This window comes from Ciconia boyciana, chromosome 13 (assembly GCF_034638445.1).
Source record: "Ciconia boyciana chromosome 13, ASM3463844v1, whole genome shotgun sequence".
NCBI classification, from domain to species: domain Eukaryota; kingdom Metazoa; phylum Chordata; class Aves; order Ciconiiformes; family Ciconiidae; genus Ciconia; species Ciconia boyciana.
In genome coordinates, this window is record NC_132946.1 from 10,000,564 (window position 1) to 10,026,126 (window position 25,563).

General features: G+C 35.4%; 1 protein-coding gene across 4 annotated transcripts in view; it reads left to right on the forward strand.

The window, feature by feature from the left end:
- Window positions 1–25,563, forward strand: part of SMG1 (SMG1 nonsense mediated mRNA decay associated PI3K related kinase) — a 68,677-nt gene that overhangs the window by 25,418 nt on the left and 17,696 nt on the right. For 3 of the 4 annotated variants that reach the window (XM_072878647.1, XM_072878649.1, XM_072878650.1), the window contains 31 exons: window positions 1,251–1,424; window positions 2,498–2,722; window positions 3,474–3,575; window positions 4,018–4,287; window positions 4,860–4,990; window positions 5,715–5,876; window positions 6,358–6,476; window positions 7,241–7,328; window positions 7,412–7,513; window positions 7,980–8,120; window positions 8,433–8,632; window positions 8,911–9,107; window positions 9,841–10,008; window positions 10,838–10,992; window positions 12,075–12,220; window positions 12,904–13,105; window positions 14,937–15,046; window positions 15,438–15,585; window positions 15,968–16,127; window positions 16,819–16,939; window positions 17,558–17,806; window positions 18,110–18,394; window positions 19,406–19,550; window positions 19,837–19,975; window positions 20,278–20,508; window positions 20,606–20,783; window positions 21,615–21,776; window positions 22,094–22,311; window positions 22,495–22,649; window positions 23,621–23,843; window positions 24,866–25,112. In XM_072878647.1, the coding sequence (XP_072734748.1) occupies window positions 1,251–1,424; window positions 2,498–2,722; window positions 3,474–3,575; window positions 4,018–4,287; window positions 4,860–4,990; window positions 5,715–5,876; window positions 6,358–6,476; window positions 7,241–7,328; window positions 7,412–7,513; window positions 7,980–8,120; window positions 8,433–8,632; window positions 8,911–9,107; window positions 9,841–10,008; window positions 10,838–10,992; window positions 12,075–12,220; window positions 12,904–13,105; window positions 14,937–15,046; window positions 15,438–15,585; window positions 15,968–16,127; window positions 16,819–16,939; window positions 17,558–17,806; window positions 18,110–18,394; window positions 19,406–19,550; window positions 19,837–19,975; window positions 20,278–20,508; window positions 20,606–20,783; window positions 21,615–21,776; window positions 22,094–22,311; window positions 22,495–22,649; window positions 23,621–23,843; window positions 24,866–25,112 (5,353 nt within the window). The remainder of the gene's footprint in view (window positions 1–1,250; window positions 1,425–2,497; window positions 2,723–3,473; window positions 3,576–4,017; window positions 4,288–4,859; window positions 4,991–5,714; window positions 5,877–6,357; window positions 6,477–7,240; window positions 7,329–7,411; window positions 7,514–7,979; window positions 8,121–8,432; window positions 8,633–8,910; window positions 9,108–9,840; window positions 10,009–10,837; window positions 10,993–12,074; window positions 12,221–12,903; window positions 13,106–14,936; window positions 15,047–15,437; window positions 15,586–15,967; window positions 16,128–16,818; window positions 16,940–17,557; window positions 17,807–18,109; window positions 18,395–19,405; window positions 19,551–19,836; window positions 19,976–20,277; window positions 20,509–20,605; window positions 20,784–21,614; window positions 21,777–22,093; window positions 22,312–22,494; window positions 22,650–23,620; window positions 23,844–24,865; window positions 25,113–25,563) is intronic. The other variant, XM_072878648.1, reaches the window with a different exon arrangement.

A 25,563-nucleotide genomic window follows, 5' to 3' on the forward strand; every position in this document is an offset into this window, starting at 1 on the left:
CCAACTTCAGTAGTGACTACTGGGGGGAGAGTGATTCTTAATGCATCCATAGATTAATGGTAAATCTGTCTTTTTTTAAAATAAAGTAACGGATTATATTGTGCAGGAAATAATGCAGCAGGAACTGATAGAAAACTAAAGTATAGTCATTTAACATACTTTTGACTCTGTAACCTTTGCTTAGTTAACAGGGTGTAGAGTTTATCTGATGCTGTCGTTAAAGGAAGAGTTTTGGTTTTGAGGGGGGGGAGTGTTATCTTTTTCTTAAGGTATATGTGCTCATATATGCTTATAACTAGATTATGCTATATTATATATGTTAACATGCAGATCCTATAGGTGAAATTGTGCTTCCAGCATAATCTTTTTCACTCAAAGCAGAATAAATAATTTGATTTTATTAGTGTACTTGTATGTTCACAAAGGCTTCTGATGGTACAGCTTTAAGAGTTAGGACTCACAGACCTCTTTGGCAGTGTCAAGCCCACAGAAACCTGTGCTGCTGTGTCTGTAGGCACACAGTTGAAAGCGATTAGTCAGTGCAGTAAGTCGCTGCTTATCAACTTGTCTGCTGAACTGGACAGTGTGCATATTCTTAGTCACAGAAGAGTTTTAAGATAACATGCGTTAACTTAAATAATGGAGTAGGTGATTCCAGCTAGTGTGTTTTTATCTCACAGTGGGGTAGACCAAGGCTATGTCTATACTAATGAGATCAGCACTTCTGGGAATGTTCCCAAGCACTGATGCCAGCTGGCATGAAGTAGCCTGCTAGTGAACTCGTGGTCTCCAGATCAAGGTAGCTGTATGTAAACAGTGTGATGGGAATGGCCACTCGAACATCCTGACTCCAATTTGTGGATGGGAATTCTTTGGGAGAGTGGTAAAGGTGTGCAGACAACTGTTGTAACAGTGCAGGAATATGGATGATCGTGTTCTAGGGGCCAGGAACATCATAAGCCTCTGTTTTAATTTACAAGATACAGTCTGAGTACTCTGTTTCAGTGGCTAAACTAATGAGCAGTATCTCATTACTGCTCTGTGACTTGCTCATCATCATTGTGTGCCTATATCCCATCTTCGTATGTATGTGAAGTTAGAGGTATTGGATAAATATATATAATTGGGTAGTATCTATAATATGTCTGGAAAATAGGTAGATCAAGTATTTTCAATCTCGTATTTTGATCTTTTATGCATGTATTAACTGTTAATGATGTGTACTGATACATAAAACTTCTGTGCTGTAGGACCTCAGCCATGTGGCTTCTGGAGAATCAGTAGATGAAGATATTCCTCCTCCTTCAGTATCACTACCTAAACTGGCTGCACTTCTTCGGGTTTTTAGTACTGTGGTGAGGAGCATTGGGGAGCGCTTCAGCCCGATTAGAGGACCACCAATTACAGAAGCATATGTAACTGATGTAAGAATTCCAAGTTTTTCTTTTTCTTTGTTGCTGACATGATTTATCACCATGTAATGATGCTATTCACTGTTGAGTTTATTTAGGTTTTGTGAATTTTACATGAATATGTACATGCTCAGCTTTGAGCAAATGTATTTTCTTGAAATACGCTACAAGAATTTTATTAAATATTAACATATAGATTGTGATAGTGGCACATGGGAGTCATATGTAGCAGAAACTAACTTTTTTTAGGCATTTTAACTTCATGCAGCTAGGTTTATGCTTGTGTTATCTGTTTTTGTAACCATAATGTTACCATTTATTCAGATTGCTATGATGCTATAAAAACTGAATTCAAATTATGAGTTTGATTTTATAAAATGTAGGGTTTTTTAATCCATGCTGAAATTGTATCTGTCAAATCTGATAGCAAAGTCCTCTTGCTCTAAAGTATAGTATAGGATGGTGTAACCTCAGAATATATATTATATAATATGCTAAGTAGCTGCTATACTTCTGCAACGGGATCTGTAGAGGGTGTGAATGATTTAAAAAAAAAAAAAAAGGTAAGATAAAAATACCTGCAGTCAAAATCTTGTTGTTGCTGCATGAGCTGCACGAGTGGAATTTATGCCCTTGCGGAGTTCTGTGAGGAACAAAACTTTTCGGATAAGTATATGGATTTCCCAATTAAAGCCAAGACGGTTATGTAACTTGTGTCTTAATCTGCAGAGGATTCTTGTGACAACAGCTCAAGAAAAGAAAACTAGTCTATCTTTTACAGGAACAGTTCTGTTGACATCAGTTGGAACTGAACAGAATTCTGAATAATTAATTTAGGTTTTCTAGATCTTTGTGGGTCTTTAACTGAGTAGGAAACCAGGCAATTGAAGGTTTGTTTTTTCTTATACTTCTGAAGTGTAATGCCATGATGTGCATTATTCAGAATATTCTATTGACAGAGTTGACCAAGCTGCGGAGTAGGTGATGGGACAGGATATCAAATGGATGTGAATATAATTAAATAACATGTAGTCCTTGTCTCTTTTTAATGGAGTTTAATTTAGGTGTGTTTTTTAATTTTCCAGGTTCTGTACAGAGTAATGAGATGTGTGACTGCAGCAAACCAAGTATTCTTTTCTGAAGCTGTACTTACGGCTGCCAATGAGTGTGTTGGTGTTTTACTTGGCAGCCTAGATCCGAGTATGACCATACACGGTGACATGGTCATCACATATGGATTAGATCAAATGGAAAATTGTCAGACTTGTGGCACTGATTATATCATTTCAGTCCTGAATCTGTTGACACTGGTTTGTACACATTTTTATTATTGCGGTTTTTGCATTGGAAAATATTATTTTCTAAGCAACCTTGCCTTTTTTTTGTGTGTGTATTAGATAAATATTTAAAACTCTTCTCTTCCTGATCACAAACAAGAAATTCCTCTTCTAAATGGTTGTATTCCTTTCTGTAAAGCTTATGCTGCTAGCTTGTTTATGGATTTGGCTTGTTGATAAAGTGGTGTTTAGTTTTAGGCTGAGTGTTTGTGTGTTGGTGTTTTTGGGTGTTCCCCCCCTGCCTGGCTTGACTGTTGGACAGTGCTATTCTCTGGCCTCTGCAGTTGATAACAGCACCTGATGAATTTCAGAATCTTAGTGCTTAGTGTGTTCTATTTATCTACTTATGCCGTGACCTGGGAAATCAGACTTCTTCAAAACATAGCTCTTAATGTGTAGGCCATAAACTCTTAAACCCACATCGATCTAAATTAATCACGCAACTTTGTCTCTCAGCTGTGCTGTTAAAGCCTGAAAATAACTAATTCTCTGAATGTGAATTTGGGAAAGCAAATACAAAATACTTGCATTGCTGGGAAGCTGTTTTTTCTGAATATATACAAGCTAAATATATACAAATATATACAAGTGTATACTAAGTATACACAAAATATATACAAGTGTATACAAGCTAGAAAAACAGTATTTTAATTAATCTTTAATAATCTAATAAAAAATAATTCAGGTAGTTAAAGATATTTATAATTTTGGTTTTTATCCCCAGATTGTTGAACAAATAAATACAAAACTACCATCGTCATTTGTAGAGAAATTATTTATACCAGAGTCTAAACTACTTGTTCTTCGTTATCATAAGGAGAAAGAGGTAAGAGTAAGTGACTCTTACGGGTGTATTACAACAGCCTTCATGCATTTCCTAGAATATATTTATTAAGCTGTAAAACTTTGTTAATCCTAAATATATATTTTTTTATCTAACTATATATCTGTGAAACTTCTGAAAAGGCAGATGTAGCTAGTTCTTGGTTTTGGCATTTAGATTTGATAAGGAATTGCTAAGTTGGCCATCATACCAGATAGAGAAGTCCTTAGTTGTTGTGGCTTTCATATTCAGTGTGTTATGTGGATGATCCAGAAAGTAATTAATAGATTCTATAAGTAAGCAGTACTTACCTGTCTTCAGTTTTCTGTAATTATGTGTATCAGGCTAGGCTATTCATAGATAATGAAGCATAATTTAAAATTTGGCATTGGTGATTAATATATTTCATGCTAATCAATTACTGTTGTTGTTTAATATTCTCAAGGTTGTTGCAGCAGCCCATGCTGTATACCAAGCCGTATTGAGCCTGAAGAACATCCCTGTTTTGGAGACTGCTTACAGGTTGATTCTAGGAGAAATGACCTGTGCTCTAAATAGTCTTCTCTATAGTTTACATCTTCCTGAGGCCTGTTCTGAAATCCAGCATGACTCTTTCAAGAAGCATATATTAAATGTGGATAATGCAAAGTTTGTTGTTATATTTGACCTCAGTGCTCTAAGTACTATTGGAAATGCTAAAAACTCATTAATTGGGGTGAGTAAAAACTGTACAGATAAAGTTTGTGCAGTAAGTGTAAAAACACTTTTTTACTTAAAATATACCATAATGTATTTCACCAGTAGTGCACATATGTATAATTAAAATGATCATATTTGTTTCCTAACTTATGTTATAGAAAAACTTCCAGTATTAAAACTTAGGGGAAACAGAATGGGTGGATTGTATCTCTAGGTGGTGCATAATGAAAAGCAGTTTCTAGGGAAGAGCATCTTATCAGGGTTATTCACGGATTGATTCTAAGATCATCATAGTAATTCTTTTTGAAGATCAAGACAGATAAAAGCAGCTTTAGCGTGTCCTCTGATAGTATATCAGCCGTGTGAAAACACTTGTTCCAGATCTTTCCAAATAAAAACATAAACTGCTTTTAACAGGTTGTTTAAAAAGGGGAAAGAAAATAGTTCCAATTAAGGTCAGAAAATTAATAGAGTTAAATTATTTCCCTTGGGAAGAAGCAAAACACAATAATTAATGGTATGGAAACTACACTTAAAAATAGATCCTATTTATTATGTTTCTTTGCTTATGTTGCAATTGTTTTATAGATGTGGGCCCTTTCACCGACTGTGTTTGCACTACTGAGTAAAAATCTGATGATTGTTCATGATGACATAGCAGTTCATTTTCCTGCTGTCCAGTATGCAGTACTCTATACATTATATTCACACTGTTCCAGGTATGAAGATTAATAATTCATCAGTATTTTAAGAGCACTAGGATGGACTGACCTGAATAGAATATATTGTTGGAGGGATGAATTTAAATAGGCTATTACAATTAAGCTTTTGCCCAAACTTCCCTAATCAGTTTTTACTTTCATTAATTGCAGGGAGTCTATCTCAGCCAAGAAAGCATATCCTGGCTTAAAATTTGGCATTTTATTCAAAGGTAGATTAGAAGTCTTGTGTTTGAATAGACATAACTGAGGGAGAACTCTACTAAAAGTAAATAAGGAAAGATTATTTACTATTTTGCTTACTGTGAGACCTAGGAGAGGTAATGAAATGTAAACAACAGATTTAAACACATTTTGGACCTTATTACTACAAAATGTTGTCAAAGTAAGGGAATATATTAGTTTAACTGTTACTCTGTACATTTCTTGGTTTTGGCGATTTTTCACTAAGCATTTGATACCAGCCACAGTTGAAACCAGGTTACTGGGCTGCATGGACTGATGTAAAATTATAGCTTTGTTCTTTTAGGCCAGTGATCAAAATACTTGGGTTTTGACATAATGTGGTTTCTGTGTGGGTGTACGTACCTTTTGCTGTTGGGTTTTTTAATTGTTTGTTTGTTTTGGGGGGGGTTTATTGCTTTTCCCCCCTCCTGTATACTTTAAGGAAGTATCCATAATCATGGGGTGGTTTTATATTTTATGTTTTTCCTTGCCTTTTCAGGCATGATCATTTCATATCCAGTAGTCTCAGTTCTTCCTCTCCCTCTCTGTTTGATGGAGCAGTTATAAGTACTGTAACCACAGCAACAAAAAAACATTTCTCAATCATACTAAACCTTTTGGGGCTACTGCTTAAGAAGGATAACCTTACTCAAGATACCAGGTAACTAACATTTTCTTATTAATCAGGAGACTTCCCCCCCTCCCCCCCCCAGTAGAATACCTTAATTTGGAAACCAGGATAATTTTTGTCTGTAAAACTTGGGGTAAACTTAACCAGTCAAGTATTTGGGGTTTTTTTGAAACATTAATGATGAAACACCTGGCAAAAAAGTAGCTGCTCATTTTTATGCATGAAAACTAGAAAAATTGAAACCATCATAAGATCTATACAGTAAAAGCAGAGCTGTCAAACTTTACTGAAAAAATTTTTGCTCACTGAAAGTACCCTTTTACAATAGTTACAATCCTGTGTTACCAAAATGCTGTGAAAGCTAGGGTACATTTTTAATGTTATGAAACCTTTTGTTTAGAAAATACGAGTTATGGTGTAATACTCATATGTAACGTGAAGTAGTTTAAGTTATACTGAAAGATATCTTTCTGTAACTGTATAGAGTGACTAGTACTCTTGTTTTTTGAAGGAAACTACTTATGACATGGGCTTTGGAAGTGGCTGTTCTGATGAAAAAATCAGAAACATATGCACCGTTATTTTCTCTCCCGTCTTTTCATAAGTTTTGTAAAGGACTTTTAGCAAACAGTAAGATACTGCATATTTTTACTTATTAACTGTCTTTTACGTGGCATAATTAAGTACATAAGTGACCTTGTAATATACCACTGATAGCTGTAACTGTACTTGTTTCATTTACTTTTAGGGGTGCTTCCAGTTTGTATTGTGCAAAAACTTACACTCTCCTTCTATAATTTTTCTCAAATGGATCCCTACCTATTACTTATGCAAACAATTAATTTTCTTAAAATAAAAATTTATGATTGTGAGACTGATCTACCAAAAATGTCAGTGATGTACCGAATCTTACTTGTAAGATTGCATTTTATTTTATCAAAAGCAGTGTAACCATTCCATAATGTGATGTATTGTTTTGGATTTCAAAACCTGGAAATAGGTTTTGGGAACAAATGCTTTTAGTAGCATAAGACTAGCAAGAGCAGTAACTTCCCAAGGCCAGGAGTTACTCACTTTACCTTAGTTTTTGTTATTGAAATATATTGTGTATAATGCCAGTGTATGGAGACCATAGAAGGATTAATCTGTCAGCAGTCAGAAAAGGCCCATAAGTAACATGTAGCACAAGTGACTTTTTGTTACTAACCGTTTACTTGTTACAGTAAAACCGGTCAACGAAATCAAAACAAAAGTATTGCTTAAAGCCTGTGTCTCCTTCTACCAGCTATGCTGTAAAAATGTCTTTAGATGTTCTACCACAACCAGAGTAATGCATAAGTTATCTAATTCTAGCAACAATAACTTTTTTTTTTCCTTTCAACTCCTTAATTCAGCCCTTCTGGAAGATGTGAACATTTGTCTTCAAGCATGTAGTAGCCTCCATGCCCTGTCTTCCTCCCTCCCAGATGACCTTTTACAAAGGTACTTGCACAGAATTCTGTATATTATTTGAATTATGCCATTAATGGAAATGTTACCACCTTTTTTCCTTTTTGGTGATGCAGGTGTGTTGATGTGTGTCGTGTTCAACTAGTACATAGCGGTGCTCGTGTAAGACAAACTTTTGGAAAACTTCTGAAGTCAATTCCTTTAGATGTTGTGTTGAGGTAAGTTGTTCAGATTAACTTCAATATAGAGAATGGTTTAGTTTATTTCTTCAGTGACATTTATCTGAAAAATAATGCCAGTCAAATGTCATCATACTGTCTTAATTAAAAATCAAAAAGCATGAAGTGTCTTGCTGTCTCTTCTACTTTGTTATAGGTTTAAGAACAGTAGGTAGTACACGAAGTAATTAACAAATTTGATAAACTGTGCAGCACTTCTTGCAGCAAATATGAATACTTGTAAGGTCCTTGTTATCCAGAGCTTCAGCAATATTATGTCCTGCAGTTTGTTTCAGAGACCTGAACTCTTAAAGCACTTCATCTTAATACCGAAGAGTATACTTAGTGCCAGTCATTGCATATATGTGTGTGTGTGTAACTTTTTTGCACAACTTTTTTGGTTTATTCAAGTACATTATAGCATGGGTTGTTTTTTCCATCCCCCCCTCCCCCCCCCTTCCTGCAGTAACCGTACCCACACAGAAATACAAGAAATTTCTTTGGCTATAAGAAGTCATATGAGCAAAGCTCCAAGTAATACATTCCACCCGCAGGATTTCTCTGATGTCATTAGTTTCATTTTGTATGGAAACTCTCACCGAACTGGGTAAGAACTTCTTTTAAAACTGAAATCCATGGATGTTGAATTTATAGTAAACAATTCCAGGCTATATTTTGTTTAAAATTTGTAATTATCGTTACAAATTACGTTGCTTTACCTTCAATCTTTTTTTTTTACACTTCTCTAAGTATTTATAAATACTTACAAATACACACCTTTTTGCATATTTGCCTCTGTACGTTGCTGCTTGGAAATAATCCTGTGAGATTTGTTTGAGAGCAATAGGGAGCTGTAGTGTGTGCAGTATAAACTTATTACCACATGAACTTGTGTTAATGTACTGATGTTTTTTTTCAGGAAGGATAATTGGTTAGAAAGATTATTCTATAGCTGTCAAAGACTAGATAAGAGAGATCAACCAACCATCCCTCGTAATCTGTTGAAGACTGATGCTGTTCTTTGGCAATGGGCTGTTTGGGAAGCAGCTCAGTTTACTGTTCTTTCGAAGTTACGAACTCCTCTGGGTAGAGCCCAAGATACGTTTCAAACAATTGAAGGTAATATAAAAGATATAGTTTATTTTAATGGGATTTTTCTTGTAAGATTGTGCAGTTAAGAACTTCATGTCCAAGGCAAGAAGAACAATGGCTTTATTTTTTAGTGATTATAGATTTTAGCATGTTTTTAACGCATCAAGAAATGCAGCGGCGGAAGAGTGGTTGCATAATTACTATTAAAATTTGAGAGATTTTACTTCAGCATTTCTATCCCTTGACACATTTAAATAAAATAGTCTGGTAACTTTTTGTTTTCCATGTTTTGGTAAAATGTGTAGGTATTATTAGGAGTCTTGCAGCCCATACATTAAACCCTGACCAAGATGTTAGCCAGTGGACTACTGCAGACAATGATGAAGGACACAGTAGCAACCAGCTTAGGCTTGTTCTCCTTCTACAGTATCTGGAGAACTTGGAAAAATTGATGTACAATGCTTATGAAGGATGTGCCAATGCCCTTACCTCTCCACCCAAGGTTTGTCTGTCTTACAGTGCTGATGTTACTTGAAACAGTCTATTGAATGAACAGTGTTTTCAGGGTTGTTCAGGTCCTAACCATGGAACTTCAGAAGAACTTCTCAAACAAAGTTTGAGACTCTTAATTTGTCTGGCTTTGACTTTGGCTTATTCCTAGAGAACATGTGAAAACAGGATTTATTTCTGGAGTGCCAGTTTGCCTAGTGGCACAAATCAAGCAAGTCTGTAGTACCTCTAATTTGTAGCAGTCTGTAGCAATCTAGTACCTCTAATTTGTAGCAATCACTTATTTGTAGATTGTCACTGCTATAAAGTGACACAATTATTTGAGGCTTTAAATTGCTTTTTGAGGAATATAGTAATTATTTATAAACAACATACCCTTTTGTGTAGTTTTTAACTGCAAAACATTCTTCACTGTTGACATAAGCTGTTTAATTACCAGACTTTGACATGACAGTAATACAGAATTTATAGTCAGTTCATTTCAAGATTTTTAGCTTGCCAGTATGTCTGGCCACTTGCGTGCTATGCATGATTTCAGACCATCTGCATTAATAAAATTAAAGATGCAGAATTTTACCTGTTTCTTCATCTCTCAATTGAAAACTCAACTGGAGGAAAGAAACTTGTCCTGACTTTGATTGTTATAAATATTAAGTACTTAATGTAACTATTTTGATTCACACAGAAGAACGGTATTATAAAACTTATCTTTTCTGTCTTTAAAGGTTATCAGGACATTCTTTTATACTAATCGTCAGACATGCCAAGATTGGCTAACACGGATTAGACTTTCCATCATGCGAGTTGGATTGCTGGCTGGCCAGCCTGCTGTGACAGTCAGGCATGGTTTTGATTTACTCACAGAAATGAAAACTAATAATAGTCTCTCTCAGGTACTCTCTCTTCAAACTCTGTAGACTATTGCAAAAATATTCCCACGGTATTCTAAAAGAACTAAGCTAACGCAATCAGTAGTTATTAAACCAACTGGTCTGTAAAAGATTGTGTTATTTAAACCCACATTTTAAACTCATACTTCTGTATTCACAGACTTTTGTGGTTAAGTGATATGTAGGTTGGAGATTAGGATGTACTGTATACATGTGGTCAAATACTACACATAAATGAATGTTATAGTTAATTCACAGTTTAATTGAGCAGTTTCTTTTTAAGTGGAAAGTTCTGCTTAAACCTTATGAAACCTCTGTTTTATTAGTGTGAGGCCTTCCTGAGCTTGTGGCAGTGTAGTGTCTTTGCTTACCTGTGAGTATGAGCAGGAGGGGGATGTATTGTGAGGGTGTCCTTCCTCTATAAGTAACTTAGATAAGTGCAGGGGTGGGATGAGTGGATAAAGTGGTTAAGCCTTCTTAAAGTTGAATAGTTTCTTCAGTACATTACTTGATTTGCTTAAATATTTTAACAAAGGAGGCTTGATAGATATTTATTACTTCCTGCTTCTTTATGAATTCCCATACTTATATAGGTATAGACCATCACATAGTGATTGCTAACTATTGACATTCAGGCTGTGGATTCACAGCATATACTCTTCCCTTAGCTCCCCTGCTTTTCCAAAAGCAGTGTAATAGATGGATATGCAGAGCACTTCACTTGTAGATCCATATAATGAAACACTGCTTTACCATTTCCGAGTAGTTAACCATGTATATAGCTCTTATTTTATATAAGATTTGTTAAATAAAGCTTTTGGTTTGCTTTTAGGGAAATGAATTGGAAGTGACAATTATGATGCTGGTAGAAGCATTATGTGAGCTTCACTGTCCTGAAGCTATTCAGGGTATTGCTGTCTGGTCTTCTGCTGTAGTTGGGAAGAGTCTTGCCTGGATCAATTCTGTAGCTCAACAAGCAGAAGGGCGGTAAGTTTTCTCAGATAACTGGATGTTACAAACTTGGACATTTTTTCCTTCTTATGCATAGTTCTACTTCTGAATATTTTAAATTGTGGCTTGAATCAAGGCTACTGATCTAATTTCCATGTCAATTAAAGTCATTGTGTCTTTCAGAGATACCCAATGCATCCAGCATTTTTAGATTTTAACTTTTAGTATTAACTGAATCACCAGGATTTGAATATAAAAGGTGTTCCTAGGCTGTTTTTTTCATACACAGCATTTTTTCATATTGTATTTAATTTTCCATTACAAAAGTTTATTAATTTAAATATTTTCTAATGAAGTTTCTGACCAATGGCGTGATCTGATTACCTGTCACAGTTTGCCAAGAGAGGGACTCCGAGGGAGATGCTTTGCAGTTTTAGTTCAGCTTTGAAAAAGTGGCTTCTGTGTCTATTGAAGTAGAATCTTTGGCTGCAGATACAAATAAGTGGGTCAATGTTCCAGATAGGGTATGCCTTCATTTTGGTGTTTTCATCTCCTTAAAGGAATGCATCCTTTCTTATGTATGAAATGAAGAAAGAACACCTTTCATTATTTACCTGCCATATAAAAATCCCCAAACAAAACAAAAAGATGAGGTTTTATATTTATAACTATCTTTTTCTCATTTTTGTAAGATTCCTTAAAATAATGTGCGGCTTTGTAATACGTGAGAAGTTTCTCGGAAATGTCAAGTTTAAGGTGTGAATTGTTGCCCTAGACCCAGGTTTACAATCCTCTATTAAGTGCTATGTAGTTAACCAGTATTCAGCTTTACTCATTCAGGTAAAAAGTGTGACAATCAAATATAAAACTCATTTATCTCCTTTGATCTGTACTTGGTTTGAAGTTGACATTAAAACCTGAATGGAAAAGCTTTTACACTATGCTATAACCTGGAAATTCAGCTGGTAAACTTGTATTCTATGGTAATCCCTTTCTTTTGCTGAAGGTGACGTGAAATTTTTAAGTATTGTGGTAAAGAAATGCTTAAAATAGAGTCTTTTTACCAAAAAAGAAAACTGGTTCTGTAAAATGCTGACTAAGATATTAAACTATTTAAGGTTTGAAAAAGCAACTGCGGAATACCAGGAGCACCTGTGCTCCATGACAGGAGTGGATTGCTGCATAACAGGCTTTGACAAAACTGTTCTGAAGTTGGCCAATTCAAACAGTGTGAATAATGCCAGCCCAAAGCACTCCTTGAATGGTCAGTATTTATTGTTTTCTTTTTAAGAGAAACACAATTTTGTAACTGTAGGTACATAAAATTAGAACATTCAATGATAAAGCCATGGTAATGACGGTGTCTAATTCTTAAATCTGAAAACCTGTTTCTGTCTGCAGTTAAACTGAACCGCTTAATGCCATTGAAACCAATATTATGTGTAGATATGAGGGTTTGCGGTACTGAGGTCTAGCTGAATGAAACTAAAAATAATAGGTAAAATATTTTGTAATTTACTAATGTAATTCTAAATTATTTTAGATCATCATAACTTAAGGCTTAGTATTTATGACATAATTGTATTATAAATGCACTAGTTGCTCAGAGTTTTTTAACTACTGACACTTTGTTGCAGTATTCTGTTTCATCTTTGAAAAAGGACCCTCTTTTTTACGAATTTAGTTCTTCTGTTTTCCCGTTTTGATGCTTCTTTACAGATATGGACTAAATTTTTCCAAAACCTCCTTTGAAAAGGTTCTATTTTTTTTTTTTAAGTATCAGGCGGAAGAAGAATACTGTAAATGTTGTGTAACTTTGATTTTTTTTAAATTGTATTTTTCATGACAAAAGACATAGAAATTACATTTGCGTAATAGAATTGCTAGTTAAAAATATATAAGCATAAATATTTATTTAAGTATATATACTGTTTTTTCATTTCACAGGAGAAACTAGAAAAACTGTTCTGACTAAGCCAAGTGACTCTTCACCTGAAGTTATAAACTACTTGGGTAACAAAGCATGTGAATGTTACATTTCCATTGCTGACTGGTCTGCTGTTCAGGAGTGGCAAAATATGGTCCATGACTTGAAGAAAAGCAATAGTAATACCTCAATCAATCTGAAAGCAGATTTTAACTACATAAAGTAAGGATATAGTTAATTTATTCAACAGTACCTTGGAGTTCAGTATCTTAGAACTGAAATATTAGTCTTCATGGATTTTAGAAACTGGATGTCATTGAAATAGAGGCATGATAAGAAGAAAGTTGTGTTCTTGGGAGGGCGAAAACTTAGTCATGATATTTACTAGCCACACAGATAAGTAAAGAGGTAACATTGTACTAAATAGTTACTGTGGCTTTCTGACTGCTGAGTTTTCTTAGTATTCAAGAGAAACATCTTTTAATTGAAAGTAAAAGATACCAAATTTATTCTACTTCTATTGGCAGAAGATGCATCCTTTCACACAACTTAAATAGTAAAAAATAAACTGCCTGTCAGTGGTGCAGTTCTTAAAAATATTTTAATTCATTAATCTAATGTAAAAAGTTTATCAAGGAGGTGGTCTTGGCTGCTTAAATTTATTTTAGTTTTGTTTTTTTAAATGGAATTTAGAATTGTAGTTTGTGCATTTGTTTCCTAACCCTTGGTATTTGTCTGGTTCATGAAAAAATATTTGTGACATTGAAATAGTCCTTCAAGGTTTAAGGGTCCTTTCTGTTTCACTTGACAACTTGATTACTTTCCATCCTTGTACTATTGAGGTAAACATTGTAAAATCCTTTTGGCTGAAATTTCTTGACTTGAAAATAAAAGCGTAGGAGGAAGCTTTGGAATAAAATTTTGCAGGTCTGAAAAGGTGACTACGACTGTCAGAGAAAGGGGCAATCCTTTTTCTTACTGCAGTAACTCAGTGTGTCGTGCAGTTAATCCATTAGGAGAGTGAGCGCTTGTCATGGATGTGAAAATGTGTTATTTCTGAATGATCATGTTTTTGTAAACTAAACCCATTGTACTTCTGATAAACATCACAAGTGCTTGCTGTACTATTGCAGAGGTCGGGTGGTTTTGGCTGGTTTGAGTTAGTTTTCATCCAGATAATTACTGGAAGTAAGATACTATATCTTCAGAAAAATCCTGTAAAGAGCTCCTGAGGATGCACAGCCCTTTGACTCTTCTGCTCCTGAGCAGGCTGAGAAGAGACTATCTGTAGTAATGAGGATCGAAATAATTCAGCAGAAAGGGGAGTTTGCACATGCTGAATTTTTTTTCTTTTCTAATGCAGATACTTAGATAATTCCTTCTTCAGTGGATAGTAAAAAGAATATTGAACTGTTGAGTCTTCTGTATTCTGAGCCATCAAGCCTCTTAACCTTTCAGTGCCTTTTTTCTGTAATTCTGTAAAAGTCTATAATGCCCAAATTATTTCCTAATGTAGAACAATAGAAAAAAAAAAAGTTAAATTTGCTGCTTCAGGCTGTTAAGCAATATAAATTTGTATAATCTATGACTGCCACAATATTCCGGTATTTCTGGAATTCTGGTTTCATGTAAACTGAAGATTTGAAACCATGACCTCATGAAGTTCTGCCCCAAAACTTACTTTTCTGTGCATACGTGGGGATGAGGGGGGCAGTTTTAGGGTTTTCTTTGTGTGCTTTTAAACTCTTCCGAAGCCAGTCTTTTTCTTCCTGACTATGATAGAGTATTGTATATAGTGTGATGATAATATGAAAAGCTTCATAGCTGGAGAGGTGTTTTTTCTTTTCACTTTGATACTGAATTTATCCATTTGGTGCAGTACTGTTGCCTTTTATTGATCTATGTGAAAATTGGGATTTTGCTTAGAATTAATTGTAAGTGCTCTGTAGGATTTTGAGTTGTAGCAACTGGAATGAAGTAATGAACTGGAACTTTGTAGCAACTGGAATGAAGTAAGAAACGTGAAAATAAAACTGTAAACATTGAATTGCAGATCTTTGAGCAGCTTTGAGTCTGGACAACTTACTGAATGCACTGAACAACTAGAATTATTACCAGGAGAAAATATCAACCTACTTGCAGGGGGATCCAAAGAAAAAATAGGTATAAATGCATAAGTTAACATTACTTCAAATACAAAAGTAAATATTTCTTCATGTATCTGTCTCTATAAATGGCAGACTGAAACTTCTGAATGCAGTTCGCTGTGTTCAGTGGGCTGACCATAACGTTTATGAATTGAGCTTCAAAATGATTGGCAGTGGTCATTCTAAATGTTGATACAGGTGTGTGTTTTGGAGTTAACGTGTTTGTTTCTAAGTAATCTATCATCAATTTCTAATATGAATACATATGTACATATATTAAATATATATATATATATAAAAGGTGTTTTTTTCCAAACTTCCTTGCTCTCAAAAATGCATTCTCAGATGGTGACACTTGATGAAATTTGGCAGTTCTAGTTGTTTTCAATTGTTTAATCTCCATGTAGACATGAAGAAGCTCCTTCCTAATATGCTAAGTCCTGATCCAAGAGAACTTCAAAAAGCAGTTGAAGTACAGCTTTTGAGAAGTTCAGTATGTCTGGCAACAGCTGTAAACCACATAGAACAGGAGCAAAAATGGCAGTCAATATCTGAGTAAGTTGAAACGTGCTATGAATGAATGAATGTAATATACTGTGAAAAGGTGTTCTAGTTTGTTAAACGTAACTTTGTGAAAAGCATACTCTTTGTACTTCAGCATCTAAGGTAGTTTTCTACCAGTTTTAGCTGTTGTGAGTTATAAGTTTACTGAGGAAAAATAAGATGATGTTTAACTCAGATTATGTACTTCTTTGAGTTGATAAAGTACTGCTTCTTGTCAGTAATAATAAAGTATCATACTGTAACTTAAGAAAATTTTGCAATATCATGCACATCTCTGAAGATGTTGAATTTGCTTTTTCTTCAGTAATTTTGATATCACTGTTTACCCTTAGTCTAGCTAACAAAAATGACTATTCTGATTCTTTTATTTCAGAAATGTTATTAAGTACTTAAAGCAAACATCACGAATTGCTATTGGACCTTTAAGACTTTCCACACTCACTGTGTCTCAGTCTTTACCGGTGTTGAGCACTCTTCAGTTGTATTGTTCTTCTGCTTTGGAAAACACTGTATCCAACAGGCTGACATCAGAGGTACGTCTATGTGTTTAAAACCTAAACTGGAGTAATGTGTTTCTCCGTGTCATGTCATGAAGTATTGAATATAGAGCATACATTAATTGTTTTGACTGTTGTTAATCATACTGTAAGAAGACCTCATTTAGTTTTCTAACGTGCCTTGACCCAAGTTTTTTTAAATTTATGTTTCAGTTGGACTTCTTTCTGTAGTTATAAATATACCATCTCTTTCAATTACACTTATAGTAGTATTTTTAAGGTTTTATTGGTAGTTGCTTTTTAGAGAAGTGTTGATATTTCTTCTCTAAATACATTGTAACACTTATTCCTACAACACACACAAGTAATTTACCTTAAAAGTAACTTTAAAATATTTATCAAAAACCAATCACTTCAGCAATTAAAAACTCAATGTCAAACTTCAACTAGCATGAATGATCTAGTTCTAATTTCTAATCACGCTGTTCAGAAAACAATTCTGCTTGATTTTGAGCTATTCTTACTGTTGTCCTCTCAAAATCAAGCATGTCTTTCTAGAGTTGCATAAAATGCATTTGCATTTTATTAGTTAATGATAAAGAGTGGCTACGAATACAGATAAGAATGTTTCCTCTGCACTAAAATGGTCTTTGCTTTTAATAAATGGAAATATATTTTAGTAAGGATGTCTCTCATGATGACTGTGCAACTTCTATGCCTCTTTCAGGACTGTCTTATACCTCTCTTCAATGATGCTTTGAGGTCATGCAAACAGCATGATGTAAGGCCATGGATGCATGCACTGAGGTACACAGTGTACCAGAATCAATTGATGGAAAAACTTAAAGGTATATAAGCTCTTATTTTAGTGTTAGGGAAGGTAAATGCAGAATTTGAACTTAAATCTTCTGCTGATATTTAGATGGATTACTTTTTCAAAGCCAATTTTTGGTTGTTTTTGGTTATTTGGTTATAAAAAAATTTATTCTGAAATGGTTAGCAGTTCTATACTCACTCTTCTAATCACACTTTACTTGCTCATATCTTCATACTTTAAATGCTTTCACTTTTGAACACTTCAACACTATCAATAATGAGTCTTTAAAAACAGTCATGAAAGCCATTTAAATGCACAGTATGGTAAAGGGGTAGTGGGAGAAAAGAAGTTGTATCAGGGGACAAGTAGATTTCTTAGTTAAGAAGAATGCTTATAGTGAAAAAATTACTCTTTTGCCCAGCAGATAATCTATGGATATATTTTTTTGTGTCAGATGGGGTATATAAATATTCTAGGCAGAAATGAAGCCATCCAAATTTCTGAAGGAGGTGTTAGGAAATACAGAAGAGCTGAGCAATTTTTTACTGATGGCCATGTACAGAATACCTTGGGCAGAAATTATCTATATAACCCTGGTGCAATTATTGTTTGTTTAATAATTTTGTTTACAATGTTTTGCTTTCTTCAGAACCAACAGTCTCAATTAAAAGCCATCTAATGGAGCTGGGCTTAACAGCAGCGAAATTTGCACGGAAGCGAGGAAATATTGCCCTAGCTACACGACTGCTTGCCCAGTGCAGCGAAGTTCAGCTGGGAAAAACCACAACTGCACAAGACTTAGTCCAGCACTTTAAAAAATTGTCTGCACCGGGTCAGATAGATGAAAAATGGGGTCCTGAACTTGATATTGAGAAAACAAAATTGTTATACACAGCAGGTGAGTATTTGCTAATTATGTTGTAGATACTTGAGCTTCTTGTCCTTATAACCAGGCTAATTCCCCTGACCTTGAAGAAATCATAATAGGACAGTATCATTAGGAACTGATTTCATCCTGTTAACTGTTGTCTCAGTCTGAAAGTGTTTTCACAAGTCTTTTCTTACTTGTAATTTTTAACTTCAAAAGATAATTTTCTTTGTTAAAATATATTGTTACAAGCTGTATCTGTGCTGAATTTCAGAAGAAGTGTTTTGAATAAAGTTAACACTCTACTGAAGATATGCTTTTCATGTTATGCAGGTCAGTCAACACATGCCATGGAAATGCTGAGTTCTTGTGCCATATCCTTTTGCAAATCTGCCAAAGCTGAATATGCAGTTGCTAAATCTATTCTCACACTGGCTAAATGGATTCAAGCAGAATGGAAAGAGATTTCAGGACAGTTGAAGCAAGTATATAGAGCTCGACAGCAGCAGAATCACACTGGTCTGTCTACCTTGTCTAAAAACATATATAATTTGATTGATCTCCCAGCTGTTAATACACTAGAAGAAGAATATCCTAGGATTGAAAGTGAATCTACAGGTAGATCTGTTCTTCTTATTAATTTTTTGTTAAATTAGTTACTGATGATTCCACTGACGGATAACACCAGTTATATTGATAAAGACTAAGTGCTCCATCACTCATATATTTGTTTTCCTAATGCACGTATAAACAGTGTGTGTTTTGTGCAATAGGTAACTATACACAGTTAAAAAAACCAAACACTTTGATATTTCATATTTCTTTCACATTTTTCTCATGCAAGTGATGGTGGCCTGAAGAAGAAAGTGGAATGTGTTTATTTTATGTGAGGATAATATCAATTTTTTTCATGCTTTTGTCTGCTTTCAGCTCCTGTATTTGCTAAAGTTTGAATGAGATCTTTCAGATTAAGCATTGACAGGATTTATATTTTGAAGGCCCTGATAAGTGTGAAAAGCAGTTACCTTAAGTTTTGTCGTGATCTTTAATCTGTGCTTAATTTGAACACTTCTGTTGCTGCCACAAAATGTACTCTTAATTCCCAGTTTTCAGCAGACTTTTCTTTAGATGTTAAGATAAAGTTATTTCTTTGCTTAAACGTGGATTTCATAAATAATTTAGTTCCTCTCTGCAAAGAGTCAGAATTATTTTAGAGCTGTTAATGGATGTTAAGTAGTAGGTGCTTTCTGACTTGATGGTGAAGAAAATAAATATATACACAAATAAACACAGACACTGCCCTAGGTACTTCATAAAAGTCTGCTCTCTGAAATATCTTGCTCTTTTGGAGATGATGAGTTTCTTGCCTCAGTTCCATCTTTCTGTGAAAGAGAAAGCAATTGTAGAGTATAGGCAGTGGTTGTTAGCAAATGAAAAACTGGTCTTTGTTTTGCAGCTAGTGTCAGAACTGAAAAACAATTGCATTTTGGAAAATTTTACACTCCTGGTTACTAACTTGACCAAAAAAAAATTACGTACTTGCAATGTTTTGGTGTTGTTTTCTATGTTAAGGAAATTAGAAGTAGGTTTTACATCATAACATATATTGCTCTATTTTTCCCATCACAGTAAATATTGGAGTTGGAGAACCTGACTTCATCTTGGGACAGCTGTATCACTTGTCTTCGGTACAGGCACCTGAAGTAGCCAAGTCTTGGGCAGCCCTGGCTAGTTGGGCTTATAGATGGGGCCGGAAAGTAGTGGATAATGCCAGGTAAATTCATCTAATGTTTAAATTTATATGGCACAATTAGTTTTCTTAAGGTAAACCCTAGCTTTGTATTTTATGATTACTATTCTTTATGGTCCGAAGTCGCATGTGAGCAGAGAACTGAATATTCTCTTGATTACTTGACCTCTATAAAAAGAAGCAAGTTTAATTCTGAGATAAGGATGAAGATTTCTTCCTTCAAGAGTTTTTTATATATACAGTCTTAATGGGCTCAGTAGCTCTATGAATACTAATATATTGGGGATCAATAATTCATTAAATGTTACAGTCAGGGAGAAGGTGTTCGTCTGCTGCCCCGGGAAAAATCTGAGGTTCAGAACTTGCTTCCAGACAATATTGCAGAGGAAGATAAAGAGAAAATCTATGGGATTCTTGGGCAGGCAGTGTGTCGTCCAGCTGGGATTCAAGTAAGTGTAAATTTGCTTGCTTAAAAAATATTCAACTTCAGTGTGAACCTTATTTTTCCTCTACTTGTGATTCATATTAACTCTTGTAAATGTTTTAACGTTAAAATTCAGACAATGCAAGAGTTCTCTAAGAGACCATCTGTTAGCTAAGTAGTAACACATCTGTTCTATGGACTATGGTAATATGATCAAGTAATGCAGTTGCCTGAGCTGCCTAGACAAAAACTGGATTGGGAACTAATATTGCTGTAGAAGTGATTGGAGGACTTAATCAAATCTGTTTTCTCTTTATTTGCATTTAGGATGAAGATATGACACTACAAATCACTGAAAATGAAGACAATGAAGAAGATGATATGGTGGATGTTATATGGCGTCAATTATTAACAAGTTGTCCCTGGCTTTCAGATCTTGATGAAAATGCAACAGAAGGGTTAATTAAAGTGTGGAGGAAAGTTGTAGACAGAATCTTCAGTCTCTACAAACTCTCCTGCAGTGCATACTTTACTTTCCTCAAACTCAATGCTGGTCAGGTTAGTGTTTGTGCTGATGAGGAAATCCAGTACAAGCTTTTCTAAATGATGATATGAACTATATACTTAGCTTAGAGGAGTATTTCTTTCTTTCAAGGTTCCACTTGATGAAGATGATCCCAGGCTGCACTTAAGAAATACTTCTGAGCAAAGCACTGATGATGTTATTGTGATGGCAACCCTAAGACTGTTACGATTGCTTGTGAAACACGCTGGAGAACTTAGACAGTACCTAGAGCATGGGCTAGAAACTACACCTACTGCTCCTTGGAGAGGTAAGTATATGTTATCTAGTTGTTAAAATTAATTTTGGCAGATTTTCTCTAAATACAAGCAGAAAGGTATTCATTGCTCTTTCCATCCTGCTTAAATAACAATTTATGAAAGAAGCCTGTCTTTTAAAAATAATTTCAGTAAAGGTGTTCAAGTCTGCCATGCATTCTGATCTTAGAATAGGTAAGTAGCACAGATTCTGATCCCCTTCCTCCCCCACCTTAAGACATTGAAAGGAGAAAGGAGATGTAGTTTGTGAAATATTACATTCTATTACTACCTTAAGGGGGGGGGGAGGGCTGTTCGTAGCTACAGTTTGAAATGCAATTCAGAGAAAGGTGTGTGGCTAAAGCCAGATGTCTCAGAAGTAGTTGTTTGTCACTACACTACTGGTTCTGGTTGCTCAGAGACTTTCCCACAATAGGTTATTGAGTTAAAGTGTGGAAGGCAGCAGAGGAGGAGGCCAACTATTGCAAAATTGTACTTTCTTTGGAAACATCCAGTTATGCTAACTTCAAGAACTATTCATGTGACTCTCCTTATTTTTGAAAAAATTATATAACAGGTACAGTGTGCAAAACTCCATTCCTAGTACTTGACTAAAAGATTTATATATTGCATCTGATGTTATCTGTATTTGAATAGTAGAAGAAAATAAGCTATTGCTTGCTGTGAAAGACGGTTATTTAAAAGAAGTTTTTATTGGGAAACTAGACACTTACATTCTCCCAATGCAAACCCAGCATGCTTTTAAAAATAAAATAAAATAAATTTCTGCATAATTTGAAGTGAAATAAAATTGATTGGTACATTTTCTTTTCCTGTTTATGAAGGAATTATACCTCAGCTTTTCTCCCGCCTGAATCACCCAGAAGTGTATGTTCGTCAGAGTATTTGCAATTTATTGTGTCGAGTGGCTCAAGATTCTCCTCATCTCATACTATATCCTGCAATAGTGGGTACCATTTCACTTAGCAGTGAATCCCAGACTTCAGGTATGGAGGAAAAAAATAAATGTTCAAATACACTTTACCTAATATGTCTTTATATACTGTATAAAATGATACTGAGGGGTTTTTTCAGTAACTCTGATACTTTCTATCTTAAGAATATTTTTATTATGGGACCTCATTGATACCTTTCGTTTGATTTACCAGTTTGGCGAATAAGGTAGTTTTTTCAATTTTGTCATCATATACTTTGCCAGTACTTAATGTAATATGGGGACCTGATGCTAAATGAAGTATTGAGTGATGTATCTTTCAAGGCCAAAACAGTGTAGCTAATATTTTAACATCTGTTTTTAATTTAGGAAACAAGCTGCCTTCTGCCATCCCTACTTTGCTAGGTAATATTCAAGGAGAAGAACTGTTGGGTGGTGAATGTGATGGAGGGAGCCCCCCAGCTTCTCAAGAAAGTACTAAAGATGACACAAAAGTTGGGTTAAATGAAGATCAAGCAATGATGCAAGATTGTTACAGCAAAATTGTGGAGAAACTCTCTGCTGCAAATCCAACAATGGTATTGCAGGTAAATAATCCAAATGTATGCTACTTGTGCTCTTATTTGAACCACAAAATAGGTAATTTATATAACTTGTGGGTAGACCTACTGAAAGTTTGAGGCATCTTTTTTCAAGTTGTTCATCTACAAAAATAAGTCTTAATACTGGTACTCTTAAAAGTAAGTGAACCTTTATTTTCTTTTATACAGGTTCAGATGCTAGTGGCTGAGCTGCGCAGGGTTACAGTTCTTTGGGATGAACTTTGGTTGGGAGTTTTACTGCAGCAGCACATGTACGTCCTCAGAAGGATTCAACAACTGGAAGATGAAGTCAAGAGGGTTCAAAACAACAACACTTTACGGAAGTATGTGTTTTTTTAAATAATTCAAGCGGTAATCGTAACAAGTGTTTGTTCTTGGGGAAGCGTACAGTCAAACCGATCAGTGTTGTTGCTCCTGAATTCATACTATACTAGCTGCTTCTTTGTAAGCCAGTGACCTTATTTCAGGAACATTTTGATGCTACAGCTAGTATTCTAATCAAATGAGAAATAACAATGGTCTACCTGTGAATCCATGTTGCAATTTCCTTAGTAATAATGTGTTAGAACCCAATGCACATTAAGTTGTGGATTATGAGGTCCTATAGTTCTTCATTTCCAAGGTCTCTCTTACAAGTCAGCTGAAATGAGTACAAGCATGTTGAAGGGTGTAATCTGTTTGGAGTTTACTGTATATACAGATATTTGGAGTAAACAGAATGTCTTAATCTGCTGGTTTTCAATGTTCAGCAAGTCTTTTTTTCTCCCTCACCTGGGTTCTCCTGTGAATGGATTTGTGGAAGAGGAAAGCCATTCACTGGCACCTGGCTAAGCTTAAGAATGCCTCTTGAATTCTATAGTCAGGACTGACATGGAATGGGAGAACAGCATGATCTGAATCTCTCTCTTCCCCTTCTTTATAGTGTGGTACATCCTCAGGAAGTAGTAGTAAAGAGCTCTTTTATTAAAAGAAGTCAGTTGCTTAGAGTGGTTTGAGCTCTGAGCTTCTCCTCAGGGTTTCCAGTGGTGAAGAACCCAGTTCAAATGTTTCTGTTAAAAAAAAAAAAGTGTGGTTCAGAGGAACATGCATTCAATGTGGAATGAAGTACTCTTCCTTTTAAAACAGTTGTCCTTGAAGACCTCATTTTAGAGATGTAGTAATTTTTGTGAATTCTTAGATCTCATTTGCAGTCTTATTTTGATGCTCTGCTTAAGTAACTTGGTTTTATGGAGTTAAGAGGAAACTTTGTTGTGGTTTTGTGGTTTTGGTTTGTGTTTTTTTTTTTTTTTAATAGAGAGGAGAAAATGGCAATCATGCGTGAAAAGCATACAGCTCTAATGAAGCCCATTGTATTTGCTTTGGAACATGTACGGAGCATCACTGCAGCTCCTGCAGAAACTCCTCATGAGAAATGGTTTCAGGATAACTATGGAGATGCAATTGAAAACGCACTAGAGAAACTTAAGAATCCTTTGAATCCTGCTAAACCTGGAAGCAGCTGGCTCCCGTTTAAAGAGGTATTATATGCACAGACTAAGAGTACAATGTAGAGACTCTTGACACTGTTGCTGCACCGTGTGCTTGACTCCCTCCTTAGTATTCTCTTGGCTGTTCTCTTGCCATATCAAAATTGCAGCCTGAAACTTTGTCTTCTCAGCAATTGCCACAGGCATGCTAGACACTAAAGCACAGTAATTTTTGTCTCTGTAACAAGTCCTACTGGCTTTCTGCAGTATTGCATTTCTACCCAATTAAATTATTTTATTTTTTCAAATCTTGCATCTTCTACTGTCTGGGATGCTATCAGTTTTGGGGGCAGAGGGCTTTATTTTTTTAAGTACTCTCTTTCTGAAACTCTATGCTATTTGAGTTTAGTGGATTTAAATTTTAACGAGTTGGTGCTCTGGTTATCTAAGCGTAGTCCTCGGGCTGGGCCTCGTTGCTGAAGGCAGCAACCTTCAAATTATCAACCCTTCCCAAAGATACTTTGTTTTTCAATTATGTGATCTTGTTTTAGTTTTTTATGGGTCTGAGGAGAAACAAAATATGTATTCACTTGGATATCCAGAGCCAACCTGGTGTTTTTTAGAAGCCTTGCTAGACAGAACCTAGGTTTTACACACAGATAGACTTTTTTTTGTAGTTCCCCTTCTGCTTTGCAGAACAAGCAAGCGTGCAGGTACATAAACAGGAGGTTGCTGAATGCTGCTGCTTTTGACCACAGCTCAAATATTTATAAGTGAAGGAGCAAACCTCTTGAGGAGTTTGATTCGTTGTGACTTTGGTGCTTATCACCAGGCAGGGTATATTTGCTGCATAAAGGGTGTCTTTTAGTTTTTTGTCATCTTCATCATAAGCTGTAAATGGATTAGTAGGGTGGCAAGGATGAAAGGTAGTTTAAGAAGAGTCTCCATGCTTTCTGGAAGATGACCACTGTTATGTCTATTTTGGTGGTGGTGTGGGTTTTTTATTTGTTTGTTTTTCTAATGATAGCTGTTAAGGTGAGTCTCAACCTAAACCAAAAATTTATTTGGAATAGGTTATGCTAAGTTTGCAGCAAAGAGCACAGAAACGGGCTAGTTACCTTTTACGACTTGAAGAAATCAGTCCTTGGTTGGCTGCCATGATGAACACTGAAATAGCACTTCCTGGAGAAGTATCTACCAGAGACACAGTCACAATTCATAGTGTGGGCAGCACCATCACAATCCTGCCTACCAAAACCAAACCTAAAAAGCTGCTTTTCCTGGGTTCAGATGGGAAGAACTATCCCTACCTGTTCAAAGGTAAGAAATTGAAGTTTTCTCATACAAGTTACTGTCTCTTGTTATAAATTAGGCTATATTAAAGTTGGGAAGATGCACGGTTGCAACTTCTGTTTTATCTGCCTGCATGATACGGAGAAAGAGTTTTTATCTGCTCCCTCTCTTCCCCACTTCCCACTTCACCATACATTTTCAAGGAATTTTGCCTTCTGAAGCTGTAAATCAGTGGTGTTTCAGATCCCTTCTTTATAAGGGCTGCATCAGAAACAGGGTTCTGCTTGCCTACTGATAGGATTAGCTGGATGCACTTTTCCAGAAGCTTAAGGTAGCACCCAGAAGAGAACTTTAGAGACTTCATGCCTTCCCTGAAAGGGAAAGACCTATTTGTTATGTTAGTAACTGTTGTGTGTACTGCTCAGAGAGAGCTGTCATAAACTGGTGATTCTAGTAGGTAAATGCTATGTAAACATTT